Here is a 23,281-nt window from a genome sequence, read left to right as displayed (position 1 = left end):
AAACCTGCCGTTCCACCCTGCTCCGATGTCCCTCTCAGCCCCCAATGTCTCCCTCTCCCCCTCTTCCCCCCCCCGATGCCCCCCCAATCTCCCCCTCTTTCCCCGATGTCACCCGATCTCCCCCACTTCCCCCCAGATCTCCCGCTTCTTTCTCCCCAGACCTCCCCCTCTTCCCCCCAGATCTCCCCTCCCGCCCCCGATCCTCCGTTCCAGCGCTGGATGAGGTCTCACTCTCTCTTTTTCTCCACCCCCCTCTCGCGTTGCAGCTCCCGTCGGCAGCCAGCCTATCAATCAGGATGGCTGCCGGGCGTGAAACCCGGAAAGAACTTTAATCACTATCAATTACGTTGCGATCGCGTCAGAAACGGTAAGTTTTATTTCTTCGGGTTTGCCACGCGCACCTTCACCCCCCGCTGCCAACCCACCACCATTTCAAAATTGAGCCCCTGGTGCTTGATGCATGATGCCATTCATATAAGAGGATTAATAACTGCATTACTGCCATAAAAACAGAAAATGCTGGAAATACACAGCAGGTAAGTCAGCATCTACATAAAAAAAGCAGGTTATGATGTTTTGGGTGTGTACCCTTCACTATAACAATTCTGAGGAAGGGTATAAAGTCCAAATGTCTTTTTTCTTTACAGATGCTGACTGACCTGCCATGTAATTCTAGCATTCTCCATTTTTATTTCACATTTCCAGCTTTTTCCTTTTTATTTTACTTTACTGCAGCTTTTTTTCCCCCCTCAACATTCTTGCTCACTTTCTGCTGCAGCACAGTCTTAGGAGAGCTGATAGCTCTCTAGTACATCACCCTCTGGCTATTCTTTGTGTATAAGCATAGACAATTTTCACTCAACATCCAGATATATGCACTTTCCAGATAAGGTCACTGGATAGCTGATTTTTTTTTTCTCCCTTCTTCCCAGCCTGGAGACATAGAGACCAATTGTAGAATGCTGCAATGTTTCTCTGGCTCATCACAGACCAGAGCTTAAACCAAGGATCAAACCTGTGATCTTCCTGGCCTCTGTGTCTCAATGCCACACTGGGCATTTATCCACTAAACCACTGGTAAAGCCCATTATCCCACCTTTAATGAGAAATTATTTGGAGTTGATGAGCAGGGAATGTTGCCTCTTTTTTTAATTAGGTGAAATGTGCACATGGATTCCCCCGCCCTCCCACCCTTTGCCTTTATTTCTAAGGTTGCTTCACTTGAAAAACCTTAGAGGAGAAAATATGTTCGAGGATGGAGCTGCGCATAAGCTGCGTCATTTTGATTCCAAAGTGCCCCAGACCCTGATTGTCTTTTCGTTGGACTTCAAAAACCGTGATGCTTGCTGGAGCATATCAACAGGCATTGTACAGATGCATGGCTGCCACTGTGGAGAGCAAACACTCAACATTCATTTCCATTACAGTGTCGCTACATCTAAATAAGATGATGGTACAAGCATTGTGCTATATGTGTTGAAGCATGGCCATTACAAATACTACATGATATTGTTGGAATAACAATCTGGAAATATAAGGACAGACATCCACGAAATGATCATATATAAGGGATGTTAAAGTGTATAAATGCCTGGATCAGATGTGAGAAATGTTTAGAAATGCTTTCCACTGCATTAATACTTTGATTTTATCTCACTACATTTGTACAAAATTGGATTTTGAGCCAATGTAAAAACTTCAGGATGTTCTTCTCAAATACAACAACGATGTAATTTTCTGAGTTTACGCTTCCTAAGCACATCTCATAAATGTGGGTCTCCGCTGCGCATGAATTTCCAGCGATTAATTTAAATAGAAAGAAAGAGCTTGCATTTATATAGCACCTTTCACAACCTCAGGATGTTCCAAAGTGCTTTAAAGCCAATGAAGTACTTTTGAAGTGTAGCCACTGTTGTAATGTAGGAAACATGGCAGCCAATTTGCACACAGCAAGGTCCCACAAACAACAATGAGATAAAATTAAACTGTGTTTGTAGTGAAGGACAAAGAAAAGTACAAAAAAGGACAAATGGTCGGAACATCATGCACAACGTAAATGTGCATTTTCAATTTGCACTCTGGGCAGGCAAGGCTTTCTGACAGGAGCATAAAATTGAAAAACTGACTCTTTAAAGCTTTTATTCAAATTCTTATAACTAGAGATGTGTGAGGCATTCTAATCCTTGAGTTCTGAAAGACCTCAATACCTTAAAAAAAACTTTTCTGTATATTACGGGGTAAAGCCATATACAACTGTAATGAGGATAAATGTCCTACAAATTTGACCCTGATGTTTACTGAGAGCGTGAATTTCTGTCGGCAGTGGACATAGCTATAGATGGTGCTGTCTCGGAGAAAGCCCCTCAGCTGCAAATTATTATTTCCGAAATAACGTCAGCAAAAATACTTTTCTGTGCATTTCTAATGAAAGAAAGAGCTTGCATTTATATAGTGCCTTTCACAACCTTAGGGTGGCCTAAAGCACTTCAGAGCCAATGAAATATTTCTGCAATGTAGTCACTGTTGTGATGTAGGGAAATGTGCCAGCCAATTTGTACACAGCAAGATCCTGCAAAAAACAGTCAGATAAAATACCAGATAATTTGTTTTTTATTGATGTCAGTCAAGGGATAAATAATAACCAGGACACTAGGAGAACTCCCCTGCTGTTCTTCAAATAGTGCCATGGGATCTTTTTCATCCATTGGAGAGGGCAGACAGGGTGTCAAGTTTAATGTCTCATCTAAGAGACAGCACCGCCTACAATACAGCATTCCCTCAGTACTGCACTGAAGTGTCAGCCCAGATTATGTATTCAAGTCTCTGGAGGGGGGCTCATGACCTTTTGACTCAGAGGCAAGAGTGCTACCACTGAGCCAAGGCTGACACCAAATGTGTATAATAACCTATAATCTAATGAGTGATCTGATTAACTGAGGCATATTATGAAAGCAGGATTTTCATATTTGCAACTTAAACTTATTTAATCAACAGTATTCTTGATGCCACCTATGTCAGTGAAGAATAAATCACTGTTCAAGAAAGGATTTGATAAAATTTTCAATGAACAACTTATGCATAAAGGAATTGAATTATTAACCAATAATAATAAATGTGACTAGCACATGGTGTCCTGAAAGAAATGGTTTTCAAGTCAATGGAAAGAAAATTCAAGGGGTGCATATAAAGGTCAGTAGATCGACTACAACCTGTTATAAGCCCCCACCAGAGTTAAAAGTTCTGCCCGTAGAATTAGAGTGTAAAATATCCTCTTGTACAAAGCAGTTAACATAATGCTGGTATTAGTAAAACGGAGGAGAGCTTAGCATTTATATAATTTATCCTGAAAACACATTGTTGGTTAAAGGGGAATTGGCATCATATTGGAGAGCCTTTGGGCTGGTTTGAGTCCTGGAATGTCCAGGAAGAAATTTCTATGGTAACTCTGCTCAAATAGAATCGTAAGAAAATTTAGAAACAGGAAATGTCAATTTGATACCTCTTTTTGGCAGCACTAAATACCTCAGTTCCACCATATACCTGATCACTTTTTTCCCACAGAAATATATCTAGTTGACTCCAACTCATTTACATATTATTAAAATTAGTATCACCCGTCATCTTTCCATTCAAAAGTACAATGTCAACAGTCTCTAAGGGGTTTTCAATGTTAATTGTGTCAACACATATTTTGCATCTAATGATAACTGTCCTATCGAATTTGTAATAGCATTTTCCCATTAATGTGACAATTTGTGATGCCAGAAAACCACTTTCAGTCTGTATACAGTTGCAGACTTTGGCAACTGGGAGATGCTGTGTACATTTTGAGGGACTTGGGCCGGATTTGGACATAAGTAGCAGTTATGCTCAGGGAGGGGGTTGCTTGGAAAATGGGTAGGATCCTGGCTCCACCAAGATTGTGTCACGTTTCAACCAGCCCTTGAAATTCCTGTCGTGGGGGGCATGGGTGGATCTTCTGCCTGCATCCCCCTCCCCCCCCCCACGCCTAACGTCATGAGGACATGTCAGGGCGACTTCTCAGGCTTCCCTGGGAAATTCCTCCTTTTACGTCCTTAAAAAGCCTCAATGGAACGCACGCCGAGAGAGAACTAGCAGGAGTCCCTCTCAGGCCTTCTAAAGGCATCAAACCTTTGCTACAGTAAGGTAATCAATCCCAGAGTGGATTGATTACATTCTCTCATCAGAGTGGCTGTAGTGGGAGCTGAGGAATTAAAATAAACATTTTTCTTTGGCTCATTTGGGTCTCCGGAGGGGTCCACTCCACCTTGGAAGGGCAGATCGGCCTGAGCCAGGACAGCTGCTACTGATGTGTCCTTACAATGCAATTGACTGGAATTTTGGAGGGGGTCTGCAACCCTAGGCCAGGGTAGGCGGGGATTCCTGTCCATTGTACTTACACTGGTGGAGTGGGGCCCAACATTTCCAGCTCTCTTTTTCATATATTTCAGAGAATCTGTCCACCATGTTCTTTTACATTTATGTAAATCTTACTTTTAAATTTTATCATTTTATTTATAGATTTTAACACTTCAATTTTAAAAAAAAAAATCTTTTTTAGGCTTGTGCTGCTTCATAACCTTTTGGTAAAACTCTAAAGTTTAAAATGAAATCAGGTTTCTGCCTGCTCCCACTGACCTGTTTTACACCTGGCACGATTTTAGACTTCACTGACTTCAATGGAACGTAAAATCGGGTGGGGTGTAAAATAGACGTCTGATCCAAACCCGCTCTATTCCCGTCGGGTGGGTTAGGTTAAAATCAGGGGGTTTGTGTCAACTATTTCCTTTATAAATTCCAATGTCCACGTTTATGATGGAAACTGCCCCCGTAAATGATTATTGCACAGTCGGGTGGCTGTGAACGAGGTTCCTCCCAGCTCAGATACCATCTTGATTTTTTTTTTTAAACACCAGATGATAAATGTTTTAGTCTATAAGCAACCCTTTACGATCTTAACTTTTTCTTTTAAAATAAAAATGTATGATTTTAAAATCTTAATTTGTTTAAATTTATGTTGGGAAATTAAAATTTTAATGATTTGAGCAGCCTCTCACTTGACTTCAATGGAAAGGAGAATCGGGTGGGGTGTGTAACAGGCAGCCAATCCAATACTGTCCGTTTTGTGTCCCCGCTGAAGTTGAATTTCACCCACAGTCTTCCTATCAACATAAAACCATTTAAATGCAGCCTGCATCCAAATTGATTATATTTCCAGTTTTTAGTCGGTAGAATATAACTCATTCAGCTATTGTGGCAGTTTTCCTGATGCATTGCATCAGACAGGTTGATTGCTTCTCTGGCTCATGGTCTTTTATTTATATATTAGAGATAAATTTAAAAACAAGACTTAGGAACAAATGTGTTCTTATAAAAAGATTGAGCCTATCTTCGGATATTCTACAAGTGCTTAGGAATTCTTAAATAAAGGCTGATTTTTTTTTATTCGTTTATGGAATGTGGGCGTCGCTGGCAAGGCCGGCATTTATTGCCCATCCCTAATTGCCCTTGAGAAGGTGATGGTGAGCTGCCTTCTTGAACCGCTGCAGTCCGTGTGGTGAAGGTTCTCCCACAGTGCTGTTAGGTAGGGAGTTCCAGGATTTTGACCCAGCGACGATGAAGGAACGGCGATATATTTCCAAGTCGGGATGGTGTGTGACTTGGAGGGGAACGTGCAGGTGGTGTTGTTCCCATGTGCCTGCTGCCCTTGTCCTTCTAAATGGTAGAGGTCGCGGGTTTAGGAGGTGCTGTCGAAGAAGCCTTGGCGAGTTGCTGCAGTGCATTCTGTGGATGGTACACACTGCAGCCACAGTGTGCTGATGGTGAAGTGAGTGAATGTTTAGGATGGTGGATGGGGTGCCAATCAAGCGGGCTGCTTTGTCCTGGATGGTGTCGAGCTTCTTGACTGCTGTTGGAGCTGCACTCATCCAGGCAAGTGGAGAGTATTCCATCACACTCCTGACTTGTGCCTTGTAGATGGTGGAAAGGCTTTGGGGAGTCAGGAGATGAGTCACTCGCCGCAGAATACCCAGCCTCTGACCTGCTCTTGTAGCCACAGTATTTATGTGGCTGGTCCAGTTAAGTTACTGGTCAGTGGTGACCCCCAGGATGTTGATGAGGGGGGGATTCGGCAATGGTAATGCCACTGAATGTCAAGGGGAGGTGGTTAGACTCTCTCTGGTTGGAGATGGTCATTGCCTGGCACTTGTCTGGCACGAATATATATACATACACATATATAACCAATGCCAATATTTGAAGTAAAATCTTTTTGTTGTAATATTCATTACGCATCATGTGAACATCTGAATCTTGCATCAGAAGTAGACTTGCCTTTTGGGGATTCTGTAATTCTGAAAGAAAACTACAATGGAGTCCTCGCCCCTTCTCTGTCCACTTCCCTTGTTCCCATTGTTTCCTCCCCACTCTCCTTTTCCCGTTCCCCATCCTTCCCCTTTCCCCTGCCCTCTCCTCCCCCTTTCCAGCCCTGAGCCCTCTTTCTCTCCTCCAATTATCCCCCACATTCTAATCCCACTTTACCTGAACACTACGCTTGGTCTTGATATCTCCCTGTGTGCAACACCACAGGTTATTAACTAGTCTTAAATAAAGTTTTGACAGTGCACCAGATAATCCCAGTGTTCTAATTTATTTCTGACAGTATTATTTTTTTAAAGCCTCCTTTGTTTAACCAGCTACTTTCCTTGATGCTTAATCGTTTTACTGTAGGAATATTTTCTTTATTTCTTGTATTTTGATTTAACAGATGCAATGTTCTTTGTATGAAAACTGTTTGGTGTCTGCTTAGCTTTTAGTTGCTGAGGTGGTAACAAAAACTGACTGGAATAAATTATCTATCACCATGGTTACTCAGTCAGCTGGTATGATGGTTGGACTCAAAATTAAATCTTGAAAAAAAACACTTGAACTAGTTTCCTTCTTTGTAAAGTTTGCTGAACTATGATGCTGAAACATGATTATAATTGCATGCTTGAAGAATTTAGCGGAGAACTTACATTTGCTAATTCAGTTATGGTGATGCATGTTGTCGATGTGTGAGATGTTATGCTCAGAGGAATTTAGAAGTAAACGGCCTCCTAAATTTATCCAGTAATTTTAAGTAACAGAAGTCTTAGTGTATGAGTTTCAACAGTGACTCCCTATTCTGTCATGCAGGTTGAACGCCTACTGTCACGACATAGTTTAAAAAAAGATTGGGTGTGAGGCGGCATAGGATTTGGTATTTAAATATTTATTGGAGTGCCACCTCTATCTTTGTCTTTTTTTTAATAAATTAAAATCTGTTACAAGAATTGTTTTTGGGGAGAGAGAAACACGGGGGTAGAGTTTCAACTCAATTGCGCTGGTTTTATCAGCGCAATCCAGCCGAACCAGCACAAAAGATCGAGGAATTTCTATTTACGCTGGGCGTAATAACAAGGATGATGAGTTTCCACAATTGGGCCCGTTAGCACCTGCTCAAGGAGGGTCTTCAAATTAAGCTTGTTTTCCTAGGCGCACAGGCTCTAGTTGGCACGCTTTAAACGTTTTTACATGTTAAAAATTATTTAGTTTACTAAGAAATTGACTAGTGTACACCAGTTAATGTAGTAAATGCCTCAATACAATTTTTTATAGTAATTTTCAAAGGGCTTGTTAGGGTAGATACAGAGAAGATATTTCCACTTGCGGGGGCCATAAATATAAGATAGTCACTAGTTTCAATGTAACTCGATGTAACTAATAAATCCAATAGGGAGTTCAGGAGAAACTTCTTTACCCAGAGAGTGCTTAGAATGTAGAACTCGCTACCACAAGGAGTAGTTGAGGCGACTAGCATAGATGCATTTAAGGGGAAGCTAGATAAACACATGAGGGAGAAAGGAATAGAAGGATATGCTGATAGGGTTAGATGAAGCAGGGTGGGAGGAGGCTCACGTGGAGCATAAACGCTGGCATGGACCTGTTGGGCCGAATGGCCTGTTTCTGTGCTGGACATTCTATGTAATTCTATGTAATTAAATACATCAATGATTTTTTTTATTGCAAAAATAAAATATAAGATTCCGCTCTGTTAAGCTGCTGGATTGTGCTGGTTCATGGAAGATTTTACATTTGTGATTATGCAAATGAATTTTAGCAAAAACTCAAACTGTAACCTAACCGGTGCAATTTTCAGGCCCTATTTGCACCCAATTACCGATTGCGCCCAAAGCGGAAACCTACCCCATTGTATTTATCAAGTTTCCTCTAATGACCAGCTCAAGCATATTAAATAATAGTCACTTAGGAGCAGATAGCTTGACTGCCCACTTCAACTGAATGGCTCAGGAAAACTTGATGAAAAGGGAGAGAATGACAGATAGCTTTGGAGCTCCAATTTGTGGTTTTTGAATGGGAGTCTTTCTCCAACACAAACTATCAAATGTCCCTAAATCTTGCTAGGGCACCCTCCCAGTGCATAGCCTCACCCGATGGTTGCAGATGTTTAGTGGCGATTCTACCGTCCCAATTTTCCAGTGACAACTTTTAGGAAAAATTCCAGTTTTAGTGAAATCAGTTTCCTGGCGTAACTCCAGCAGAACTGTTGGATGGCCCTACTCAAATGACACGAGATCGGAGCATAGGAATTGCTGGACTTAAAAAGACCACGGTCCATCTAGTTCACCTTCTACCATCTGGTAGTCGCATGATACAATGAAAATGGAGTTGATTAATCGTAGCAATCAATCTCTATCAATTAGTCTACAACAGTCCCAAACATGACGCAAGGAAAACCCCAACAGTGGAGAGCTTTGGGTGCCATAGATCCAAAGTCCCGTGTTCCTCCCAAGGAGAGATGGGAGCACATGACAGGGAATTGGGACTGTAGTATTGTAGGCCGACCTCTGACCTATGCTCCCAGCGAGAAAAGCTCTGCACTAGAAGAGCTGAATTTTACCCTTTTAATCACTGTAAAATCAGGAGCCCCACAAATTGGGCGGGCTGACTCTACGCCAGATTATCTGACCGGCATTTCTGTCAATTGAGGCTTCACACTGGGACCAGAGCCATGTAAAACTTACCAGGTAGCTTTTAATGAGATTGCACCATTTATCTTAATATAACCAAAGGGATGTTCTTGTACAGTGGTGTGAACGGGATACCAGCAATTAACCTTAGCACATTGTTTCTCCTGTCTGTGGTGTTCCCTTCCTTACAGTATCATCAATTACATCAAAACTACAGCACAGAAACAGGCCATTCGGCTCAACTGGTCTATGGCAGCGTTTATGCTCCACATGAGCCTCCTCCCTCCCTACTTCTTCGAACCATATCAGGATACCCTTCTATTGCTTTCTCCCTCACGTGCTTATCTAGCTTCCCTTTAAATGCATATAGGCTATTTAACTCAACTACTCCTTGTGGTAGCGCGATCCACATTCTTGCCACTCTTTGGGTAAAGAAGTTTCTCATGAATTCCTTATTGGATTTATTAGCGACTATTTTATATTCATGACCTATAGTTTTGGACACCCCCACAAGTGGAAACATTTTCTCTACGTCTACCCTATCAAACCCTTTCATTATCTTAAAGACCTCTATCAGGTCACCCCTATTTTCTTTTCTAGAGAAAAGAGCCCCAGTCTGTTCAGCCTTTCCTGATAAGAATATCCTTTCAGTTCTGGTATCATCCTTGTGAATCTTATTGCACCCTCTCCAATGGATCTATATCCTTTCTATAATATGGAGACCAGAACTCTGCACAATATCCCACGTGTGGTCTAACCACGGTTATATACAAGTTTAACATGACTTCTTTGCTTTTCAATTCTATCCCTCTAGAAATGAACTCTAGTGCTTGATTTGCCTTTTTTATGGCCTTATTAACCTGCATTACTACTTTTAGTGATTTGTGTATCTGTAACCCTAGATCCATTTGCTCCTCTACCCCATTTAGACTCTTATTATCCAGGCAATATGTGGCCTCCTTATTCTTTCTACCAAAATGCACCACCTCACACTTATCTATATTGAAATTCATTTTCCAATTACACGCCCATTCTATAAGTTTATTAATGTCCTCTTGCATTGTGTCGCATTCTTCCTTTGTACTAACTACACCCTCCGGTGTCGTCCGCAAATTTTGAAATTGTACTTCCGACTCCCGAATCCAAATCGTTAATGTAAATTGTGAACAACAGTGGTCCCAGCACTGATCCTTGTGGAACACCGCTTCCCACCTTTTGCCAGTCTGAGTAGCTACCCTTAATCCCTACTCTCTGTTTTCTGTTTTGTAGCTAACGTGCTATCCATTCTGTTGCCTGTCCCCTGACTCCACATGCTCAGAACTTAGCCATGAGTCTACAATGCAGTACCTTATTGAAGGTACCTTTTGAAAATCCAAATATATTACATCTACTGCAGTACCGTTGTCTACTCTTTCCGTTACTTCTTCAAAGATTGCATGGAGCAATGCCCCAAGAATGCTGAAGTTTAAATAAAAGGTTAACAATTATTTGCTAAACCAAGGTTGCTGGAGCGCACATTAGACGATAGGAAATCTGTGGCTTATCCATTGCAACTTTCTCGGCTTCTAGCAGCCACCAAATAGTCCTTATTACGATTATCTGTAGCTGTATCTTGTTGACATGCTACCTATTATGGCAGAAAAGGCTACTTGTTTACAAAGATTGTGCCCTATTCATACAATGCTTTTTTCAGAATATTGTTTTGTTTGAAGCAACAAAACATTTTACAAATCTCATAGAACCATTGGAAAGCAGTAACATTTCAGTAAGAATGTCATCCTTTTGATGAACGAAGCATTAATGTAAATGCCAGATCCAAAACTTTTCCTCAATCTAAATGTCAATGGGCTGAATTAAGAAAAAGCCCACTTAATGAAGGCAAATTGAAGTAAGCGTCAAGGTAGGAGTCAAGAAATCAGCAGCTGTCTTTGTTCAATCTGTCACAATTTTACCCCCTTTCATTCTCAGAAAAAGGACAGCCTGCAGGCATCTCTGCAGAATGTCGTCAGTGAAGTTCCTCAGTCGATTCACTAAGGCGCGCTTGAACAATTTAGGGAGAAATAAGAAATAATTGGCTACATTTTATATTACCCTTATTTTATGATTTGAGAATAAAATGCGTGAGATACACTGAGCTCCTCGTTATTAGATGACAGAATGAAATATGAAGCTTAGCCAACCATATGCATAGAGCTGAAGCTGAAGGGATATTATCATTAAATGGCATTTAATGCAGTAATGAAGAAAACCCCTAATCCCTGAGGATATGCTCTCCATTTGGCCAATCAGCAACCGGTACCTGTTTTTTCTAGACGCACTCTCTCATCTCTGTTCCTCAGAGTAAGAATTCATTGGCTGTCATGTCTGGGAAGTAGGTGGGTTCACTGAATAGCTTGTGTTCAAGCCCTTATTTAGTATCTGTTAACAGAACCAGTCCTTCCAGCAGTGAAGCATCCTCCATACATTATTCATTAACTCATATTCCAGGGAGATGCTTGTCCATAAACCCCCTTCCAAAGCATTCATTTAGGCCAGGATTTTCCATCTGCTTTTTAAAAACTCTAATCTATTATACCAAACTGGATTTCCACAAATGTCCACTTTATACCAAACAGGTGACAAAGCAATGGGATTTAAGAACCGTACTTTCCCGATATACCTGCTATATGAATAATCTGATTTACTGATTTCTGGAACTGCTTCAATCCAAGTCTTTTGGGGACTTCAGATTTTAATACATTTCTTACCGTTATTTTGTGAGAACATTTGCAAGATGCCTGAAGCTAATTATTTGCTTTCCGTTTCTTGGGGCTACATAAAGGTATGTAAACCAAATGTGCTTTTATCCTGATATAGAATTCAATGAAAGTAACCTTCATTATTATCATTACTATAATAATAAGGTTTACTTTTTAATTATTTGGTTTTATTGCTATCCATGTATCTGAATGTGTGTTGCTGTGAATGTAACCGCAGGAATTGTACTGTAGTTACCCTGTTTGCTGTGTGTATTGACTCTGGCTTAGCATTTGCTGTAGTCTTTGTTAATTCAGAGGAATATGGTGCTAATTGCGAAACTGCTGGAACACATTTCTGTTGATGGTCCTGTGAGGTACAAAGGGGTCGTTTCCTTTGTAAATGAATCACATGAAGGATTTTTAAAAATAAATATTTGCATTTTTACATCATTTTTATCATGTATCATGAGGGTTTTTTACTGTTAGTGGGATTCAGTCGGTAGTGTGGTTTGCTTAGCAGTGGATACTGTAATTAGAACATCAATAGAAGGGAACCTCTGACACATTTGTACTGTTAATCAGAATGGAATGATCCACCAGCTTGAAGTTTATTGAGATGAAACCCATTTATTTGTGTCCAGATTAATCTGTAAAATTTCCTTCCAGCAATATATGCAAGTCCTCTGCTAATTTCCCAGAGTCTGCATTAATGAGGATTTAACCAAATAAATTAAAAGGAAGCATGTTAAAACCTAATGGTTAACATAATATCTTGTTCAAACATATATGCAAGGCTATGTAACATTATTAAGAGTAAAATTCATAAGAAAAAAAGAAGAAAAATGTTTCTATTCAACCAACTGGTGAAATAATAACGAAGTAAATGATTAGATAATTAGGATTATTTGAGAAGGAATTATCTCCTTTCTTAATGGTTTATCATTAGAACATGTAATCAGCTCTTCTATAATATGTCTTTCCTTGTATTTCAGTACAGTTTATATATTGAACCGTATTTTGGAAATACTGTTCTATTGACCTTTCCTTCAAAATATAATCACATATAACAACCGTTACTTAGATGTATTAAAAAAAGACTTTGATCTTCTCAGCCCATTTCATCGCTCTTAAGCATTTTGTGCCATGATGTTTTCCAATAAAAATAATGGGGTTGAATATGAGTTTTTATATCTAAGTTAGACACTGTAATATCCCCAAGTCCCTTCCCCCATACACCACCCACTACCACCATTTTGACATTGGAGTTTGCTTGTTCAAGCCATCTTACCTTCTCATGTGATGGCAATGTGCTCATACGTGCTATCAAGTCTCATCTGACAACTATTGAACAGCTGCTTGTATTTTGTCAAAATGCAATCCCAGTTGAATATAAGGCCACTGAGGCAGCAGGTGAATTGATGCTTTGGCTTGCACATTTAATATCGATCTATTTGAAATCTGGTAATAACTCCAAACAATATTATCACAACAATGGTATTTCCTTAACTTAATTCTCTCTTAAGCAACTGGTTCTCTTGCTAAGTTTATATAATGAAGTTACCTCTAAAGAGCCAGATATAATCTAAAAATAAGCACAAAGCTTTCATCTAATATGACTGCCACTCACATTAGTTGAAATTTTTTTCAGGGAACAGTTTAAGAATATTGAAATTATATTTACATTGTGAAACCATTGAAGAACTATACAATAGTTACCACTCGTTTACTGCCTTGCCTTTTATCTTTGGGTATATTTCTTTCTATTTTACTCTCATATTTAGCTTCTCAGACTCCAGATCCTGGTTTCTACCTGAGAAGATAGGCACACGGCCACCAATACCTCTGTGACTAACCAGTTGTGAAATGAAAGCCATGGCAAAACCTCTGCAAATTTTCTTTCACTCTTGTCAACCTGGTGTTTTGCCTCACTATAAAGCAGTGCCTAAGCTTCAATGATGGCTCAGCTGGTTAACCGTTTGAGTACCTGAGCCATGCAGACCAAGAAGGTGCCAGATTTGATTCCTAGTCTGTGCTGAGCTGCCTGATCTCAGTCTTAACGACAGTAGGGGTGTTACAATTGGCACTGGCACCCTTTGGTTAGGGAGGGGAAATCCTGCTCCTGATCACTATTATGCTACCCCTACTGAAAGTACACATGTAGATACATGCCTGTAATACCTTCCGCTAGATAGCTGCCTCACCATCTGAGTGTACACATGAAGGATGGCCATTTTGACCAGTTACCAGATTGTCTGGTGCCCTTGGAACTGTGGTCAGAAAAGAGTTGACACCTTCCGAAAAGGAGTAAATTAGTAGAAAGATTAAAAAGGAGAAAGAGCAGCACTCAAACTGTCTTCTAAGGAAAACAAAGTCCAAATATTTGATCCCATTTTAAAATGAGATCTTCTTCCCCTCTTTAGGTGTGCTGTGTGTCATTTCCCCTTCCAAGCAGTCGCATGCTCCTTGGCCTCTGACAATTCTACTAGGTGATACATAACAGTGGCTTCTTTCTAATTTCTCCTCCCTTGCACATTGTGGGGATGTTCTGTTCCTCTGTTAATGTTCTGGCCAAGATCAAAGACTCATCTTGTGGCGAATTATGGGTGACAACTCACATATCCATTCTCCATGATACAGAACATTGGTGCACAGGTATATTGTGACTACACTGCTGGTTTCTCAACATTTTGATTACCTTGAAGGAAACGTTACAATTTCTCTATGATCTATAAATGCTCTTTTGTATTAGGTCCAGGGATCTGAAGCTAGACTTCCCTTTGGTTGACAGTTAAGTACTTACACAATGATGAAAATTCAAAAGTTATGGAGTCTTGGTAGAACTATGCAGATTCAACTTGCAAATTAGCTTTTGGTTATACTGGGTTTTCCCTTTAAGGCCTTGCAGAAGTTGAACCTGTGGAATTATGACATCCATTTTTATAATTCTGTAGTCTGTGATAATCACAAAACTTATAGGTATAAAACTGATCCAAGTACATGTCTTTGATAATGATGTGTAATTAACTTAGGTAGAAATTGTTGATACAGCATATTAATGAGCATGAAATGTGATATAATAAATCTGACTGACTCTATACATGAATTGACAATGCACTATATGATCTAAATTAGTTGGATAAATTAAAACTGTAAAAGAAGAGACTAGGTGGAAAGTGACAATAAAAAGTAAAAGCTGTTGCGGTTACCTCAATAGCTCAGTGAATCTGTTCAGTGAAGTATCTGAGCCATACAGTCCAGGAAGATTCCAGATTCAATCTCTGGTCTGCGCTAACAGCTGATCTCAGCAAGAGTGGTGGTAGGGATCTTACAGTTAACCTGGGTTAGGAGCAAAAAATGGCTGGAAATTCTGCTCCTGATTGTTATCCAGTGAATAGCACTGGAAGTACACAAGTGTGGACATCATGTGAGGGTAGGATTGGGCCCCCAATCCAATCCCCAAGCAGCCAATTAACCTGCTGACACTCACTTTCAAGACTTACTCTTGGGGTTAGTACTAGATGGCAGCAGGAACCATAGCCCTGGAAGAAGTCAATGCCTTCCGCTTAAGTGGGGATGAAATTGACAGAGAAAACAGAAAAATTAAAATGCCTTAAATGAAGACACTGAAAATATCTCAAAGCAGCTAGACAGACGATAGGATGGATTTTTGGAGATTCAAAACAAACAGTAAGAAACTAGAACATAAAGAATGGAAAGAAAATGGACTAAGTAAAGTGCAAACATAGAAAATAGGAGCAGGGGGTAGGCCATTCGGCCCTTCGAGCCTGCTTTTTTTTTTTATTCGTTCATGGGATGTGGGTGTTGCTGGCGTGGCCGGCATTTATTGCCCAACCCTAATTGCCCTTGAGAAGGTAGTGGTGAGCTGCCTTCTTGAATCATTGCAGTCCGTGTGGTGAAGGTTCTCCCACAGTGCTATTAGGAAGGGAGTTCCAGGATTTTGACCCAGCAACGATGAAGGAACGGTGATATATTTCCAAGTCGGGATGGTGTGTGACTTGGAGGGGAACGTGCAGGTGGTGTTGTTTCTCTGTACCTGCTGCTCTTGTCCTTCTAGGTGGTAGAAGTCACGGGTTTGGGAGGTGCTGTTGAAGAAGCCTTGGCGAGTTGCTGCAGTGCATCCTGTGGATGGTACACACTGCAGCCACTGTGCACCAGTGGTGAAGGGAGTGAATGTTTAGGGCGGTGGATGGGGTGACAATCAAGTGGGCTGCTTTGACCTGGATGCTCCTCCATACAATATGATCATGGGTGATCCTCTATCTCAATATCATATTCCCGCTCTCTCCCCATACCCCTTGATGCCTTTTGTGTCTAGAAATCTATCTAGCTCCTTCTTAAATATATTCAGTGACTTGGCCTCCACAGCCTTCTGTGGTGGAGAATTCCACAGGTTCACCACCCTCTGAGTGAAGGAATTTCTCCTCATCTCAGTCCTAAATGTCCTACCCCGTATCCTGAGACTGTGACCCCTCGTTCTGGACCCCCCAGCCAGGGGAAACATCCTCCCTGCATCCAATCTGTCTAGCCCGTGTATATTAATGAAAATGTATTATGACTATTGCAAAAGCTGCATCCAGATAAAATATACAGAATGTTTGATAGCAAGCACATTGAATAAAATTTATTTTAACTTTAAATATCACCACAGAAAATTGAGAATTATTAATGTTTCTTGTGCTTTGTTTTTACAGTTCAAGAGGATGCTCAATCGTGAGCTTACTCACCTCTCTGAGATGAGCCGATCTGGTAATCAGGTCTCTGAGTTCATATCCAGTACATTTTTGGGTAAGTATTGCTCAAAACATGATTTATTTTGAATGTTCTTTGGCTAGAATGTGAGAGCTGAGGTGAATTTGATGAGGGAGTTTCATCGTTAAATATACATGACTTTTTCAAGAAGAATTCACATGGACCACATTTTTAATTACATCATAGTAAGCCATTTGATATATATTTGTTCAGAAATGCTATTTGACGATGAACATGGTGTTTAACAATTAAAGAATGCATTGATTAGATAGAATGCAGTGAATTAAGACTCAATGTAATTTTGTCTTCCTTCTTTTCATATTTGCATTGAGGTCGAAGATCAGCCATGATCTTATTGAATGGCGGAGCAGGCTCGAGGGACCATATGGCCTACTCCTGCTCCTATTTCTTATGTTCTTTTATACAAATAAGCACATGTAATATCTGGAGAAGAGCATAAAGTATTTTTTTATTGTATATCTTTGCTCTTGCACATTAACAGTAAATAATTCACAGATCTATCTTTAGATGTAGCATTGAAAGTAACCTTTTATGGGTGTGGTGTTTTACTTTGTATGAAGATAACAGAAACTCCCACTCAGTTAATTACCATGTCCAGATTTGTCTTTGGCTTTTCTGGCGCCTTGTTTTCAGAATGTGACATAACTAGTCCGAGAGATCCAGTGGGTACTGAGCAGAATAGACAATTAGAGACAACAATGGAACCCTTGCAGGATGGCCACTAGAACCATAGAAGTTTACAACACAGAAGGAGGCCCTTTGTGTCTGTGTGGGCTCTTTGCTAAATCAATAAAACTATCCCACTGCCCTGCTCTCTCTTCATATCCCTAATCAACTAATCTTCTGGAGTTTTTTCTTTTAGCTATTACATTACTCCATGTTTTTTTCCCCATTTGGTGCTGCTTTGTCCCATTGTGTTCAGAAACAAATGAGCTGTATGTTTTACTTCAGAATTGCTTTCTGTGCCTTTACCTTCAGAAGCAGCATTTTGTTGCTAAGTCAGAACTTCTATTTAAGACATGAAATATGAAAAAAATGTAACGTGGAGATGTTTTTTCCAATTAATTTGCATGACTCATTTTTATTTTTTTTTGTTTATATATGTGCATTGCTTGATATTATCAAGAGAGTTATGCACTATCAAATGTAATTAGTCCAATTTCTTTTTGTTTCCCATAATTAGTTTCTTTAAACAGACAGATGAGTCTGCTTCAGACATCCCACTTGCAGCAACAGAATATATTTGAGTTAATCAGTTCTTCCAGAACTACAGTGTAGAGTATGATAAATGTGATGACACCTTGAGATGCTGGAGGATAATTGAATATGGAGACTTAGCCATGTTCAAATTGAGACGTCCCATTCTGTGAAAATGACTGAACTGCAGGGAACCTTCGTAGCTTTCAGCAAAATGTCAGCGTCCAATTGCATCAGGTTGCTTCATGGAAACCGTGCTCCTAACTAATCACCCTCTCTTTGTTGATCTTCAGAAAGCTGGTCTGCGTGTAAGAGAAGACCAGAAACACTTGGGGCATTGAGTATATGAGGTTGTGAGGGTGTGATTGGAGAAGGAAAAAAATGTTTGAATGCCAGATTAATGAATCAAGTTGACTGATGAAAAGTTTATTGATCTAGAGTGGTGGTTTTGTCCCGGAACTGCATTACGTCTCCGCACATTCACAATTTTTGTGTTACCTCGTCAATGTAATCAAAACAAGCACAGAAGTTTCTCATAGATGGAAAGTGGGCATCGTATGATCAAAATGGAGCGCAGCATTTTATTCAGTAGTCACTTAAAATCCATTTCTGCTAATAATTTATAAATTCCTAATTACATATCCATACCAAAATAATTCAGAACTATTGTACTTTTAAAATTGAAATTAGTTTTAAACAATTTTTTTTTAAAAAGTCAGTCAAAATACAATTGAAGAATAAAATACTGTATCTGTGACCCATTTAGTAATCTGTGCACGTAGCACTAGAATACTGGCATTCCCTTATTGTGGGATGAGAGATTGAAAAAGCTGCACATGTCAACATTATGCACAGCCAATACCCTGAGCTGCTATGAGATATCCCCCTGCTGACTGATTGCCACATAATGAATAATTGAGAAGAAGCTTTGACCTCAACCTAAAGAATTGCATTGAAGGCGCCCCACCAAGAAAAGAACAATCCATTATCGTCACAGGGATTTCCACTCTTCCAGAACATTTCTGAACAGTGCAGATTTATATTGTAAGAAAATAGTTTTTTTTTAAATTTCTTTACAATGTTATTCTACTTGAAATGGAGGATTGAATTGTTGGTTTCTACGCATAAATTTATTTAGGCAGATATTAAGTGCTTTTACCTTAGGTAGTTAATATTCCATCAAAGCTTGTAACACTTTTCTGCATGACTGATCTGACCAAGTAATTACCACAACTGCAGAAAACACTTTTGACAACTTTCAAGATCTGACTGCTTCTGATACAGTTCCCCACAATAATCTCCAGAGAAATTATTTAATGACACCATTATATGTGTGTTTGTCAAATGCAAGAAGAATAAATTATGCTGCAATTAAAATGATGGGTTAACCCAACATGAACAGTTTCAGTTTGACAACCATAACTTAGGAGGAAGAAAATCATGATTATTTTAATATATTTATGGGGCGGGAGCAGGGGGAACAGCACCATTTCCTAACTTCATTATTTATTCTCAAATGTAAACAGGAAAATGAACCTGCATTTGAAGTAAGGGTTATTCAAACAGAAACACTCTCATTTTGGTACCACAGCCTAAGAATGAAACAATGAGGAAATTAAGTTTACATAATATGTGCAGTTAGTTGTTAAAATAATATAACCTGTCATTGACCAATTTTTAAAATCATTGGCCTATAGCTGCATGCAGGCAATGACTATATTCTCTTCTGTGAATCATCCCATTTGTCGTAAACAAGAAAGATAACCTTACCAACGTTGCTTTTGTAAAAAATTAATATGACATTTTACATCAGCTGAGCATCAAATTGCAGATCTGTGCAAGCGTGGGAGGACAGTGGCAGCTTTTAAATGGCAAACAGGGTGGTAATTTTAACTTTTGTCGATGGTGTAAAACGGATGATATCTGGTCGACTGCCCGTTGAAGTCAGTGGAAAGGAAAATCAGGCGGGGTGTATCATGGGCGGCAGATCCAAAATTGCCTGTTTTACACCATCACTAAAAGTTAAAATGACCCCACATGTGTTTTTTTTTTATATCTGGAGAAAGCTCATGGTACTGTTTATTTAAGGGTGGGGGCAGTCAACTAAAAGTTAATGGAAAAGCACCAAGACAGATGGTCCCATTTCTCGGTAGTTCCCTGAAGCTATTTATTATGAATAATAATTCGGTATTTGCATATTTGTTTTGGGACTTTGTTTCTATGAAAAGGTTAAGTCAATTTATCATAGGGGTCATAGAAACTAGACAAAACAAATATTTATAATGCTATATTTTGGTAGATTGAGACATTGGGCCTGATATTAGGAGGGAGCCGGGTTGCCAGCAGGGATTCGACTGGGCGCGTGGGTAACCTGCCCAGTAAAATCGGTGGGTTCCCCACGCGATCGTAACTAAATTGAAGCCACTTATCTTGGCTTCCAGGTTTCGCACTGGAAAGCTGCGCAGTGGGCAGACTGCGCACCCGCATCATAGGCTATCAGCTGGAGGAGCCTTATTTAAAGGGGCAGTCCTCCACTGACTGATGCTGCAGAAAGGAGCCAAAATTACAGCATGGAGTAGCCCGGGGGAAGGCTGCTCTCAGGTTTAATGATACTTAACTCCAGGTCCTACTGGATGGGGTGAGGAGGAGGGGGAGGATAGAGATCTTCTCCCCGGCGGACGGGAGGAGGTGGCCTGCCTCTGCCACCACAAAGGCCTGGCTCGAGGTGGCAGAGGAGGTCACCAGCACCACCAACATATCACTCACCTGCATAAAGTGCAGGAGGCGCTTCAATGACCTAAGTAGGTCAGCCGAAGTGAGTACACTTACTCATTCCCCTACACTCCGTCTGCCACATCACCGCCCCCACCCCACATCTCCTTCTGCACTGCCAACACTACTCAATCACATCACTCCTCACACCCAGTCAATCCTCATCTTACCTGCACTTACTCACCTAGCCAGTACTCATCCCACCACTACCGCTCAACCCAATCCTCATACAATCTCTTGGCTGTATCTCATACTCACCCTCTGGTGCATCTTTTTCACGGTCAGCCTTACCCAACCTCCCACTACCTGTGTAGTAGGAAGCGTAAGGCAAACGTGTAGTGAGCATGAAGGGGATGCACAAGGGTGTTTGAGGGTTTGTCATGGTTTTTACTTATATTTGATTTCTGATCAACTCACATTACATATTATATTGTCACGACTACTGCCGCGTCTTGGCCATTCTTGACTGGCTTGTGCAATAATGCCCTTTCATGAGGTTCTCCATGAACACCCTTGATGCCACCCATTGGATCACCCTACAGTGGGTGTATGTGTAGTTGCACGACTACTTTGGGCAGGTGCATGTTGCGCAGCACTGTGTTGTGTAGCTCCACGTGGCGGAGGTGGACGGCATGCCTGGGGAAGCTGGGGATGTTGGTCATCATCCAATGGAATGATGAATGCAGCAATGGAAACCCCCCCACCCCCACCATCCTGATGTTGTGAGTGTGAGGGGGTCCACAATGTACGTAAATGTGTTTGGACAGTAGAGTTCAGGGTATGATTTAATAATTTGGAGTGTGGAGGCAACAGTGTGGCAGGCAAAACTTTGTCTGAGGTGACAGAGTGCCCTGCTGCAATGAATGAGGGTTTACCCAGTACCTATTAAATGGACCTTTGCAGCTGTTGCTGGCTACAACACGTCTGTTTAAACAGGGAGTGTTTCCCCCAGCATGGGAAACACGCTCTGGGTAGTCCAAAATCTGAATCCTCCTAAAATCTCCAACTGATAAGGTGTGTAAACGACCTCAAGTACCGAGATAATGATCTTAAGTGGGATCCTGCCGACTTTGATTGCCGGTGGGAGTCCTGCATGCGGGGGCTGCGCGCGCACCGATTCGTGTCATTGGGGAACCCGGAAGTGGGCGGGTTGGAGCCGGGCTCTGGACTCGCTCCGTGAGTCCCCAATTTTAGGAGCCCCTCCGCCACGAACGCACCCGCTCGACCTTCCGAAAATTGACCCCATTATTTCATGAAATATAATATTGCAGCATAAAATCTTGTCATTGAAAAATAGCATTTAGCAGTTGTCTCCCAGCATATATCTTAACTATGTTTAAGATATGTATTTAACATAAAATAACTGGAGTTTATTGCTTGAATTGGAGAGTATGTAGAAATGGTATTAAATCTTCCGTTAACAAGGTCACGCCCCTTCTTTTGAGAAATTTGCACTTCAGTGTGCTAGTCACATTGTGAAGGAAGTTGCTTGGTGGTGGCAAGAGAGCTGATTACTAAAATCAGTTTTTATTTGGCTCTTAGTTTGGCTCTTTTGGCCATTAATTATTTGTCGAGAAGGATTAAAATTATTTGACAAAGATCATGGAATGGTTGCTATTTGTGGACAAATCACTGATCTTGTCGACAGATTCTAAAACTGGCCACCAATGATTGCTGGGAATTTAATGTAAGTTAGAAATTGCAACGGCAAGGAAGTCATATTAGTCAGATTTTTGTGTAAATAGGTAAGATTTCCTTGCCAGAAAATATGGTCTTTGTTATTAATAGTGAAACACAATGTGATTTATCACTGCCCACACCAGGCTGTTTAGTTAGCTAAGCTGTAGTTGGACTAAGGTATAAATCTTAAATACAAAAAACAATTTATTTTTGTTCCATTTTATTTTTTTGTTATCTCCATCTTGCCACCCTCCATGCAGCACATCGAGAGGCCATGTGGGGGTATCTGCTTCAAAACTCTTGCAGATCCCACTGTAACCCCCCACTAGGTGGTATGCGGCAACTGCCTGGTGTCATTCGCCCAGCTATTTGTTTTCTTCCTATCTGAGTGGAGAACAAACGGTCTGTGCTCTGTTTGCCATCTCCCTTAATAGCCAAATTAGAGTGGGAGCTCAATGTTCATGGAGTAATTGGTGTGGACCCGCATCCACTATTCCATGACAGAATGCACTTCAAAGTCAAGATCACTTCTAATTTTAACAAAGGTAAAATTGAAGGTTACACTAACTTAACATTGCAGCAATTAGCATCTGTGTTTTATTTTACATTAACAACAAATAAAATAAATATATTGAAGGATTAACCTACTAGGTCCAAGCGTTAATATGGCTGCATGTTTACACGATCCTGGAGACTCATTTGGGTGTTGGCTGATTTTGGAGAAACAAGTTCTTAGAATTTGTGCATTTAAAATATAGAGAACTGCAATTTCTTCGTCAGGCAAGTGCAATCTAGGAGAATGTACTGTACTAACAATTCACTGACGTTTCTCCAAAGAATTATGACGGTGTTTTTGTTTTTCATTTCATTAAATGACTGAAATGTTAAATATCGAGTCCTTCTAATAATGCTAAAATGATGCATTTTGACTTGTTTATTCTTCATTAGCTATATGTAAAATATGTCAAACTAGAGTTTAATATGGTTCAGAAGCTTCAAAGAATTACAAGCAAACTTTAAAAGGGAATATCTCTGTTACATTTTAGTTGCAAAAAGAAAATACTCCTTTAT

At 40.4% G+C, this 23,281-nt stretch overlaps 1 protein-coding gene across 3 annotated transcripts in view; it reads left to right on the top strand.

Moving 5' to 3' along the window:
• The window catches only part of pde4d (phosphodiesterase 4D, cAMP-specific), a 642,699-nt gene that overhangs the window by 604,064 nt on the left and 15,354 nt on the right, over nt 1-23,281 (top strand). For all 3 annotated transcript variants that reach the window (XM_067986363.1, XM_067986372.1, XM_067986358.1), the window contains one exon: nt 16,483-16,576. In XM_067986363.1, the coding sequence (XP_067842464.1) occupies nt 16,483-16,576 (94 nt within the window). The remainder of the gene's footprint in view (nt 1-16,482; nt 16,577-23,281) is intronic.

The sequence above is a fragment of the Heptranchias perlo genome, chromosome 1, assembly GCF_035084215.1.
Source record: "Heptranchias perlo isolate sHepPer1 chromosome 1, sHepPer1.hap1, whole genome shotgun sequence".
Classification (NCBI taxonomy): domain Eukaryota; kingdom Metazoa; phylum Chordata; class Chondrichthyes; order Hexanchiformes; family Hexanchidae; genus Heptranchias; species Heptranchias perlo.
This window is presented reverse-complemented; position numbering and strand designations above follow the sequence as displayed.